At 39.1% G+C, this 12,226-nt stretch overlaps 1 protein-coding gene across 4 annotated transcripts in view; it reads left to right on the top strand.

Annotated features, from left to right (window-relative positions):
- BRAF (B-Raf proto-oncogene, serine/threonine kinase) overlaps nt 1-12,226 on the top strand; it is a 200,715-nt gene that overhangs the window by 123,024 nt on the left and 65,465 nt on the right. For 3 of the 4 annotated variants that reach the window (XR_009865529.1, XM_062186840.1, XM_062187056.1), the window contains exons 6-8: nt 3,709-3,857; nt 5,521-5,640; nt 11,310-11,469. Coding sequence is in view for 3 of the 4 variants with exons in the window: in XM_062186840.1 (XP_062042824.1) it covers nt 3,709-3,857; nt 5,521-5,640; nt 11,310-11,469 (429 nt within the window). In the remaining variant the exon portion in view is untranslated. The remainder of the gene's footprint in view (nt 1-3,708; nt 3,858-5,520; nt 5,641-11,309; nt 11,470-12,226) is intronic. The other variant, XM_062186971.1, reaches the window with a different exon arrangement.

Below are 12,226 nucleotides of genomic sequence, written 5' to 3'. Positions count from 1 at the left end.
AGATTTAGACTTTTCTCTAAAATAATCAGAAATTTGATGGTTGTAAGCATGGGATAAGTGTGAATAGGTTAGTGTTTTAAAACTGACATACAGAGGCAAGGGTTAAAGCCTGGGTGCTGCTTAGAAACAAGAAGGTATTTTCCTTCTTCACATGTCTCTGCTGGATTGTGCTGGCTCTTTAGGGAATGTTTCCTATGCCTCCTGGCTATCTGGAAGCTGTGTTTAGTACCCTTTAGTATTGCCGGCATCCACGGAGTCATTTAGGAGTGGGAGAAGCAGCAGCAGGAAACAGATTTGAAGATGCTGTCTGTCTCGTCCTTCCCTTTGCCCTGTACACACTCAAGTTACTAGTCCTTCCCTTTGCCCTGTACACACTCAAGTTACTAGTCCTTCCCTTTGCCCTGTACACACTCAAGTTACTAGTCCTTCCCTTTGCCCTGTACACACTCAAGTTAATCACGCACAAACTGTGAACAGAAATATTTCACTTCTGTGCATATCTTTATTGATATGTTTAACAAATGTACACATGTCACTTAACATTTATACTCAAATGCTTGTCTATATCTTTCTCCCACATAGGTTTTACTCTTTTTCCTCCTCTCTCATCCCCCTTTTCCTTGTCTCTTTTTTCTTCTTTACATACACAAGCAACCAGTTACACAGTTTTAACATTTAAACCAACATCAGAAGACTGCAGTTGTGTAGTTTAATGAAGGAATAGAAATTGAGGACTTTATGAAACTGAGCATATCATCATGTGACTGAAAATATTGCCTGATGGGCAAAAAGAAACAGAACTAAATGTGCTGGTGACTTCTGGAAACACTGGATGCTTTTTTATGTTCTTTTTTCCTCGGAGTCTGCTCAGCATAAAAGATGCTTGGTTGAGAAATATTGGCCACTTTAATAGTTTTTAAGGATGACTTTTTTCATCTTTCATATATCCTGAGACAAATGGAAAAGGCACAGAACTAGGAACAAGCTTTTGCCTTTTTTGCATCCATAGGAAAAAATATAAAGAAAAGCAGGCCACTTTTAAAAGTAGTTAAATATTCTCAAAAAGTCTGTATGGACTATATGTTGGGATATAATTTGCCTAATAAAATGTTTTTCAAAGCTGTTATTCTGTTAAATGCATGCTTATTAGAAACAGTTTTGATGTTGAGATTAATGTTGAGAGTATTCAAAAAGTCTGTAGAAAATGTAGTTAAAAGATGTCTATTTTGGTGTAAAAATGTAATACTAATTTTCCATGAACATTTTGAAGACCCATTTCACATAATAGATTAGAAATTCTATGAGAAGGCCGGCGCCGTGGCTTAACAGGCTAATCCTCTGCCTTGCGGCACCGGCACACCAGGTTCTAGTCCCGGTTGGAGCACCGGATTCTGTCCCAGTTGCCCCTCTTCCAGGCCAGCTCTCTGCTATGGCCCAGGAAGGCAGTGGAGGATGGCCCAAATGCTTGGGCCCTGTACCCCATGGGAGACCAGAAGGAAGCACCTGGCTCCTGCCTTCGGATCAGCGAGATGCGCCGGCCGCAGCGGCCATTGGAGGGTGAACCAATGGAAAAAAGGAAGACCTTTCTCTCTGTCTCTCTCTCACTATCCACTCTGCCTGTCAAAAAAATAAAAATAAATAAAAAAAGTGTTTAAAAAAAAAAAAGAAATTCTATGAGAAAATACGTGTGTGTGTGTGTGTGTGTATGTATGTAAGAGAGAGAGGGAGTCAGGTTAGGTATTGCTTTATGAATACAGGTTTATATTGAGTCATAATGTAAAATACATTTGTTTTAGATTTATTTATTTATTTGAAAGGCAGAGCTACAGAGAGAGAGAAATTTTCCATCTGCTGATTCATTCCCCAAATGGCCACAATTGCTGAGGCTGGGCTAGGCTGAAGTCAACAGCCCAGAGCTTCCGGGTCTCCCACATGGGTGCAGGGGCCCAAGAACTTGGGCCATCTTCCACTGCTTTCTCAGGCACATTAGCAGGCTGCTGGATCAGAAGTGGAACAGCCAGGACTCAAATTGCAGGGGACAGCTTTACCTGCTATACCACAGCACTGGCCCCTAAAATGTATATGTTTTACTATTATTTGCAATCAAAACTATGAAAAACTAAGGTGAGTTGAGGATATATGTCAAAACCAAAGAATGAAATAGAAGTCACTTATACTGTAACCACCCTCAAAGGAACATTGTTAGCATTTTGGTATTAGTTTTTCCTTCTTATATTTTCTGTATACTATTTGCACAGAACAAATACATTTTAAACCGTTTCTGGCTTTTCTAGGATAGATTCTTCTAAACCACAGTTCTATTTATGTGACCCTATGTTACACCTCATTTACCTTTTTGACATGGAATTCTTACAAGTTGTCTTTTAAGTTTCTAATCCTCTAATAAATTGATAATTTGCTAAAGGTAATTCTTACTATCTTTTTTTCCTCTTCTTTATCCTCATTTGGTAGGATTGTTGATTTACATGTAATTACATACGAGTTTTATCTTTCGTAAATAATTCTTCTTACATTTTTACCCAGGTAGAACTATGTATAGTTGTGTGTGTGTGTGTGTGTGTGTTTTAAGATTTATTTTATTTATTTGAAAGAGTTAGAGAGGTAGAAACAGAAAGAGATAGAGAGACAAGTCCTCCATCCACTGGTTCACTTGGAGCTGTGCTGATCCAAAGCCAGGAGGCAGGAGCTTCTTCTGGGTCTCCCACACGGGTGCAGGGACCCAAGGACTTGGGCCATCTGCTACTGTTTCCCAGGCCATAGCAGGGAGCTGCATCGGAAGTGAAGCAGCCAGGACTTGAACCAGCGGCCATATGGGATGCCGGTACTGCAGGCGGCAGCTTTACCTGCTACGCCACAGCACCAGCTCCTGTGTATAGTTTTAAAACTATTGCAGAGGAGCTTAAAGTGAAAAATATTCCGTTACCCCATGCGGCTCTAAGTTCACCTGCATTGTCATACAGTGAACAGGGGTCTCTAACTGTCTGCTTTTTTGTAAAGTACATTTAAATTCCCCTCCTTCCTGCCAACCCCTCCTAAGGATATCATTGTCAATTATTAATGGCTTCTGTTTCACACTCTTTTGGTGCTTATTTCATTTTACAAAATAATATATTTTAGCCACAGTTTATTGTTTTATCAAATTTGAGCATCATCTCCTGATTACTGAGTACTTATGGAATTAGTTTGTTAATTGCATTGTAACCCTTCTTCTTCCTCACCTCTCCCCCCGCCCTGTGTATTTATTTATTTATTTATTTTGGTTCTTCTATTGGAAACCTTTGTGATTTTAATTAATATAAATATGTCTGTGTCCCTTTCCAGCAACATCATTCAGTATCCCTTAACTCCCTTGTTTGTATGATAATTAAAGAATATTCTTCTTCCTTTTGCCTCGACTCCCTCTTTCTGTTTGCTGTCTACTTTTGTGTTGTCAAGCTTGAAATCACCTGCTAGTCTGTTTTTTGCTTCTCATTCTCCTGACTTTGGAGTTTTTAAGTTGGATTTTTGAGATATGAGTAAATATATGTGATTTATCTATATTGACACCCCCTGTTTTCATTTTAGTGTTTTAATATGTGATTTCATGATATAACTATATTAAAACATATTCTTTTAGACAGAATAAATATGACCTGTAAAAGGATTCTTGCACCTTTCTGAAATCCTTTGTGATTTTTCATTTTGTAGGTACGGAAAACTTTTTTCACCTTAGCATTTTGTGACTTCTGTAGAAAGCTGCTTTTCCAGGGTTTCCGCTGTCAGACATGTGGCTACAAATTTCACCAACGTTGTAGTACGGAAGTTCCACTGATGTGTGTTAATTATGACCAACTTGAGTAAGTAATCCCTCAAAAATCTCTCTTCTGAATACAGTTTTGCTTCTAAATTTCTCTAATTTGAAATGAGTATGTCTTAAAGTCTGTGAGGAGTTTTCTATTCAGGACAGTTATACAAGGAATTTAAGTGTGGTTAGTAAGAAATAGAATAATTAGCACTTCTCTCCCAAATTATAATTCTAGTTCAGCTATATATGTAACTTACATTTATAATATAAGACCATTTTATAATAAACACCATTAACCCAGAGAAATCACTTTGGGATAGCTTTTCAAAGGAGAGAGGTATCTTTTCAATTAAGTTAGTCATTATATTTTTGGAACACAAATATGCTTCTGTCCGCTATTTAGTAAATTCTATTTGAATTTTCCATTATTCTCTGCGCCTCTCCCCCACTTCCTCCCTCCCCTCCCTCAACTTCTCTGCTTTCCCCATCTTTCTCCCCCCACCCCATCTCTTCCCTTCAACTCCCTTGGCCCAGTTTTATTTGAGTAGATATCAGATTTTTGTACCTAGTATATCTCTTTCTAAAATTTCTCTTTGCTTTATGTCAGAGTCTTTCTTTTTTTTTTTTTTTTTTTTTTTTTTTTTTGACAGGCAGAGTGGACAGTGAGAGAGATAGATGGACAGAGAGAAAGGTCTTCCTTTGCCGTTGGTTCACCCTCCAATGGCCGCTGCGGCCGGCGCACCGCGCTGATCCGATGGCAGGAGCCAGGTGCTTCTCCTGGTCTCCCATGCAGGTGCAAGGCCCAAGGACTTGGGCCATCCTCCACTGCCTTCCTGGGCCATAGCAGAGAGCTGGCCTGGAAGAGGGGCAACCGGGATAGAATCCAGCGCCCTGACCGGGACTAGAACCCGGTGTGCCGGCACCGCAAGGCGAAGGATTAGCCTATTGAGCCGCGGCGCCAGCCAATGTCAGAATCTTTCTAATGCATTAAACGGAGTCCCTTTTTTGGAAGTATTTATTTATTTGAAAGGCAGAATGACAGAAAGATTTTCTGTCTACTGGTTCACTACCCATATGACTACTGTAGCTGGAGCCAACAACTCCATACCTGTCTCCCACGTGAGTGGCAGGAAACAAGGGCTTGGGCCGTCGTCCGCTGCTTTTCCCAGGTGCAGTTGCAGAGAGCTGGATTGGAGGTGGAGGCAGGACTCAGTCCCAGGCACTCCAGTATGGGGTGCAAGCATGTGTGCTACAATGCCTTCCCCAAACTGAGTCCACCTTAATCTCCTTTGTGTCACTGTTACTGCTGCTTTGAAGATCTTTACTGCTTTTTTTGATCACTTGCAGAAACAAAATTTAGTTCTATATGTTAAATTATAATTGTGTGATCTAACTTAGCAGCAGATACTTTTTCTTTTAATTCCTTAATCATAAAGCATAATTTTGCTTACTCTAATATGTAGAAACTTTCTGAATGGAAAAATTTTCTTTCAGATCTGAGCTTACCTTTGCATGTACTATACACACACACACACACACACATATATATTTTTTAAAAAACTTTTAGACATAAATACAACTGTTGATTTAACAGTTATTTCTGAAGATGGAATTTGATCCCAGACTTTTCCCTTAACTGTATGCTCTGATATATGAAGCTTCTGGGTTTTGCACAAGTTAGGTTTGTTTTGTTTTGTTTTGTTTTTGCCTCACAGTTTGCTGTTTGTCTCCAAGTTCTTTGAACACCACCCAGTACCGCAGGAGGAGGCCTCCGCAGCAGAGACTGCCCTCACGTCTGGGTCCTCGCCTTCCGCACCTCCCTCAGACTCTGTTGGGTATGGCAGACTGCTGCTGTCAGACATGCTCTTCCACTGCTTCCTTCTGAATCTTTCGGTTAACCTTAGACCTGTCTAACATTTGAATTGTCAAATGAATTTTAATAGCTTATTTTCTCAGAGATTGACGTGCATTTGGTACGGATAAAATAAGATTAAAGCTGACATAGTCTATTTCAGGACTATTCCTGAAAAAATTCAAGCTACAGATAGCTTTGAATCCTTGCCTTATATTCATCTTTTTATTAGGTAATATTAAATATGGAAATATAGGACTTCTAGTTATAAAAGTGTCATTAACACAATAGTAAACAACTTAGAATAGTATATAAAGTCTACAATATATGACAGAGTATATTAAATTATGTTATAGGACATAAATGTTTTCATGTGTATGGGAGAAAGAACAGTGAGAGGAAGTGTTTAGGAAAAGTTAGTGACGAAGGAAGATTTGAATGAATGGGGCTGTAAAGAAAGGCCTTGGTGTTAGGGAAGTGGAGAAACAGCGTGAATGGGAGTGAGGGTGGTAGGGTCAGGGAAGAAAGCTTGTCTGAGTTGAGAAGTAGCGTGCATAAGATCAGATTATGGAAAGTGTCGAAATTAAAGCTGGAATTTGGATTTGACACAAGGGAAAAAGAATTAAAAGTTTTCAAGCAGATTTCTAACCTGATAAAAAATGTTCAGAGAAAGAAAGAGAAGTCTAGGAAGAAGACAGCCAACCTGAGAGACAATGAAAGCTTGAACTGGAGTGGCAGCAGTGTGGAGAAAGCATGGATACCTAAAGTGTAAAAAAATGATAGTATTGCTAATCAGTCATGAGGAATGTTAAGAAATGACCTTTTTTTTTTTAAAAGATTTATTTATTTTATTTGAAAGGCAGAGTTACAGAGAGAGAGGGAGAGAGGCAGAAGCAGAGAGAGATCTTCCATCGGATGACTCACTCCCCAGATGGCCGCAACAGCTGGAGCTGGTCCAATTTGAAGCCAGGAGCCAGTAGTTTCTTCTGGGTCTCCCACATGGGTGAAGGAGCCCAAGCACTTAGGCCATCCTCCACAGCTTTCCCAGACACATTCACAGTGGACTGGATTGGAAGTAGAGCAGCCAGGACTTGAACCAGCATCCATATGGGATGCCAGTGTGCCACACCACAGCACCAGTTCCTGAGAAATGACTTTTAAAACAGTGCAATAGCATCATATACTTAAGCCAAAGAGTGGAAGAAAAAAAAAAGACGTGATAAACTGAGTTAATTAGGCATTAGTTTGCTTGGAAACATGTTTGTTTGTTTGTTTTATAACAGGTCTGTTTACTGTTTCCTTATTGGATTTAAAGTAGCATTATTTATGCTATGTTTAGAAGTATATGGTTCAAAAAGAATGTTCTCAGAGGACATTCTGTTCTAGAATATTCAAAACACATTTATAACTTGGCACTTCCATTAGACCTGATAATTTTTATGAATCCAATGTTCTGGCAGTCTCACAGGTTAGAAAATGTAGCAGAAGAATTTTGTATTAAGGAATGGCTTCCTTGACAAAGTGGGGACTCTGGAAATTGTGGTCACTGTGTTCTTTTTAGTCAGGTTGCAACAGTCACCCATCCTGGTGAAGTCATCCAGTTCTGCTGGTTTTGTCCTTATTTGTGTGCAGCTGTGTGTTGTTTAAATGACCAAATAAAAATGTTTATTGTTTGTTTGAGTTTTTAACGAATCCTTTGGCTGTGACGCTTTCTCCTGACAGATTCTGTGGATCACTATGCTTTTTTAATAGCGTGTCCCAGTTCTGTGAGCAGAGTTCCAGAACACCATACTGAAGTTAGCTTGACCTCTCTGCAAGTTTATAATGGGGATGATCTAGGACAGTTGCCTTCCAGTAAAGGAATGCTGTCTGAAAATTAAGAAACATTGGCCTCTGCCATGAGCGTATTATATTCATAACTTAACTGGAGTAGATTTTGGGCTTGAGAAAATGATAAGAAAAGATTTTAAAACTTCTGTAAGTCATGTTCCTGATGCTTTTATGTCAAGTATGTGTGGCTTCCCTTGTAAAGATCGACGCCAGTCTTGATCAGTGTCAAAACATCTTTGCCTGTGTTACTAATCCTGGCAATATTTAAAATAGGTATGAAATGAGTAGAAAAATGGATACAGCAGAGAAATATTGGAGAAGTAGTACATTGCCCAGTTCCAATACAAAGTGAGAGGTTACTTGCTGTTCTGCTTTTGCAAAATGCTGTAGAATGTATAAATTATGAAAGTCAACATTGAAAATTTATATATCACTGAAGAGTTGCTTTGTGCCAAAACTTCAAAATAACCTAAACTAAAAATGAGATCTAAACTAACAATTTGCTAAGGGTGTTAGAATTAAGATTCTTTTCATATTTAATTTAATACTGCTTGCAAGAGGTTTGCCACAAGATAGATAAAGGTATCATAAGGAGAAAGCCAGCTTGCTGACTGTCAGATAACGTCATAGGGTATAGATTATTTGGTGCGTGTAAAGATTTCCCAGTATAGAAACTCAGCCTTTTCATTCTCCAGAAATGATGAGAATTAGGAATCTTCTGGTTTCTATGAATCAGAATCACCAGATAATTCATTTTATTGCGAAGTATACCTGTTGTATAGATCAGTGTTCTTCTTGTGTTGAGTATTACTACTACTCTTTTGGAAAGTATTTAAGGGAGACCAAACTAGAATCAGAAGACTATTTTTGTTAAGCATGGAAGTAAGACATGATTCAGATTTTTAATATATCAGAGTATATACGCAGTATAATACTCTGTGTTCCAGAGTAATAAATATTTACCCTCAAGGCTAGACAAGTTGACTCATTCCACAGGTAGCAGACGATATCAACTGCCAAATTTAGTCTCTGATTTTTTTTTTGTAATAAACAAATATCTTCATTTTTAATATACATATACTTTTCTTTAGGCATGATAATGTAATTTATCAGATTTTTTCCTTGCTTCTTGACCAACATCCTTTGTGAACTTATTTATGATTGATTATCCACTATATGTTTCTGTCATAGTCTTAGTAAGTTCTTGAAATAACTGTCATTTCTAACTATATCAGATCAATTATTATATTAATTAGAATATCCCATATCATTCTAGTTAATTCAGGCATTTTGCAATTTTAAGTCCTGGCTTAAAATGCTGTTGCTTTGATACTTTAAATCAGACTATGAATAATGTTTTATTCGTTTTGTTTTGAGAGATGCACACGGAGAAAGCAAGGGGATACTTGGTTACTCTTAAAAACTGATTCACTCCCCAGAATGCCCACAACGGCCTGGATTGTGCCAGCATCAAAACCAAGAACCTGGAACTCAATCTGGGTCTCCACCTGGGGGTGGGGATCCAGTCACTTACGCTGTCAGCGCTCCCTCCCAGAGTCTACAGGAGCAGGACGTTGGAATCAGGGGCTAGGGGCAGCATGTAGCCCAGGCGCTCTAGGCCTAGGGACTGCTCGTCACTGCATGGTTACTACTGAGTGCACCTTCCAAAACTGTTTCCTTACTTAATGTGATGTTTCCAACCTTTTCCCTCGTCCCAAATTCCTTAGCAAGGGGTGTATATTTGGCAGCCTAAAGCAAAAAGAAGACAGCTGAGTCACACTCTAAACTTTCCCAATAACTGGAAAGAATAAAAAGGATACCAGTGAACATGCTAACTTTTCTAAAGTCCAGTTCCATCAGTCTTAACCTAAAATTATCATTTTACCAGTACCAATTGTTTTTAGTAAATAATATTTTATTATTTGTATATCAGCTCTAACGGGATTCATTTAGTTACAATGAACACATAAAGTCAAATGTTCTCTTTTTTTCTTTTTTTTTAAGATTTATTTTTATTTCTTTGAAAGAGTTACAGAGAGAGGTAGAGACAGAGAGACAGGTCTTCCATCCACTGATTCACTCCCCAGATGGCCGCAATGCCTGGAGCTGCACCGACCTGAAGCCAGGAGCCAGGAGCTTCTTCCAGGTCTCCCACGTGGGTACAGGGCCCCAAGGACTTGGGCCATCTTCTGCTGTTATCCCAGGCCACAGCAGAGAGCTGGATTGAAAGAGGAGCAGCTGGGACTAGAACCAGTGCCTGTATGGGATGCTGGCACTTCAGGCCAGGGCGTTAACCCACTGCGCCGCAGCACCAGCCCCGAAGTCAGATTTTCTCTCTCTGTCATTAACAATTAGCTTGAAGGAAGCAGGACCAGTAAACAGTTGTGGTACAGGTTCTGTTGGCATACTTCTTCAGAAGCTTTGTCACTGTTTAGCTTTCTTTGCTGTTCAAACTTTTATCCATTATTTTTCTCGTTATATTTTCTTCCCATTTCTCTCCAGACCCTTTGCTCTTTTTTTTTTTTTTTTTTAAGATTTATTATTTATTTGAAAAGTAGAGATAGAGAGATTCCACTCACTGGTTTACTCCCCAAATGGCCACAATGGCTGTGGCTGGTCCAGGCCAAAGCCAATGGTCAGAAGCTTCCTCCAGGTCTCCCACATGGGTGGCAGAGGCCCAAGGACTTGGGCCATCTTCCACTACCTTCGCAGACACATTAGCAGGGAGCTGGAACATTACTGGAACAGGTGGACATGAACCCGCACACATACAGAATGCCAGCACTGCAGGAAGCGACCCTACCTTCTATACCACGGCACTGGCCCCACTCTTCTCTTACAAAATGTTTTTTTATTCCCTCAACATTGTCTTTCTGTCCATGTGTTAATACCAGTAGGTAATGCTGATTCAAGAGTTTTCATACAGTGAGGTAGAATGATAACCAGTAGGTAAAGAGAGCTTGTTAGCACCAGTTCATTCACAAGTCCTGGTAGAGTGCAGTGACTGCTAGCTAACTGCACCTCATTTACCAAGTGATGCTTCACCACCCGCAGTACCCTGTCTGGAGGGCATAGACAGTCTGTTTTCAAAACCTTAATGTTTTTTGTGAGTGTCAGGTTCCTTTTAGGGCTTGTGATAAATTATACTTTGTTATTTATCTGCAGCAGCTATTTTAGGTGACCTATTTTAGTGGTTTGATTAAAAAGCAATTTTTAAAATATTTGCTTGATTGTTTAACATAATTCTCTGTGTCTCTGGTATCAACAATTAATCATGACCAAAATTCAAAACATGAGAGAAATTAATTCTATAAGGGTTATCTTCTGAATTTGGAAATGATATTTTGATTTTTTTAGAATTTTCATTCAACTCTGGTATAAAGTAACAGGTAAATCTTTCAGGTCCAGAAATGTTCATACATATTCTTAAAATTATTTATAATTTCTTCATACTTGCCATAAAATTTTCATGTTAATAGCTTCATATGTCAGGAAGTGGCAAAGTTAGAAAAAATAGCATATTTTGTGTCTTCAAGCTGATTAAACACAGGTAATTTCTGGCTATTTGTAGATTGCCTTGAAATTCTCTGAATAACAATCAGTTTTTATTTATAGATAGCCACTGGAATATCTGTTTAAGCAAAACAGCTTTAGCGGTTTGTGTCGATTTTTGTAAAGTAAGAACCTTTTAAAGCTATTACTGCAGGGTTTTCAATACTTAATGATTTTGAGAAACCAGAAAATCTTTTTATTGTATTTTTAAAATATTATTATTTATGTAGTCACTCTGAACCTTACTTTTCAATGACTTGACTTTTCCAGGCACCAAATTCTCACCAGTCCATCCCCTTCAAAATCCATTCCAATTCCACAGTCCTTCCGACCAGCAGATGAAGATCATCGAAATCAATTTGGGCAACGAGACCGGTCCTCATCCGCGCCCAATGTTCATATTAACACAATAGAACCTGTCAATATTGATGTAAGTATCACATATTGCCAGCACTAACAATTTTCAAGTCCATTTCCTATTTTTCTGATACACACAGAATTAATCGCCACCTTTGATTGTCGCAGTTGTTTTAAATGCCAGATTATTTTTTGAATCACAGATCAGAACAGCCTGTCTTCTTCACTGTAAATATTTCACCAATGCTAAATAAGTTACTCTGGTTTTTTTTCCTTATGACACCATCTCTGTAAGTCTTATCTTTTATTGAAAATGCTCGCGTGGGAGACCAGGAGGAGGCACCTGGCTCCTGGCTTCGGATCGGCACAGCACCAGCCCTGGCGGCCATTTTGGGGAGTGAACCAACGGAGGGAAGACCTTTCTCTCTGTCTTTCTGTCTGTCTGTAACTCTACCTGTCAAATAAAAAAAATGCTTTGGGGTTGGCATTGTGGCACAGCACATTAACTCTGGGCTTGCAGAGCTGGCGTCCCAATTGGAGCAGTAATTCAAGTTTTGACTGTTCTACTTCCAATCCAGCTCCCTTCTAATGTGCCTAGTAAGACAGTGAAAGATTGACAAGTACTTGAGCCCCTGCCACCCATGTAGAGACCCAGATGGAATTCCAGGTTCCTGGTTTTGGTCTGGACCAGTGCAAACCATGTGGCCATTTGTTGAATAGACCAGCAGATAGAAGATCTGTGACTCTGTATTTCCCTCTCTCTCTTTGTTGCTGTACCTTCCAAATGAATAAAATAGTTTAAATGTCAAATGGTTAATATAGGTCCTTGA

The sequence above is a fragment of the Lepus europaeus genome, chromosome 1 (assembly GCF_033115175.1).
Source record: "Lepus europaeus isolate LE1 chromosome 1, mLepTim1.pri, whole genome shotgun sequence".
NCBI lineage: Eukaryota > Metazoa > Chordata > Mammalia > Lagomorpha > Leporidae > Lepus > Lepus europaeus.
Note: the sequence above shows the minus strand (reverse complement) of the source record. Positions and strands in the feature narration are given on the sequence as shown.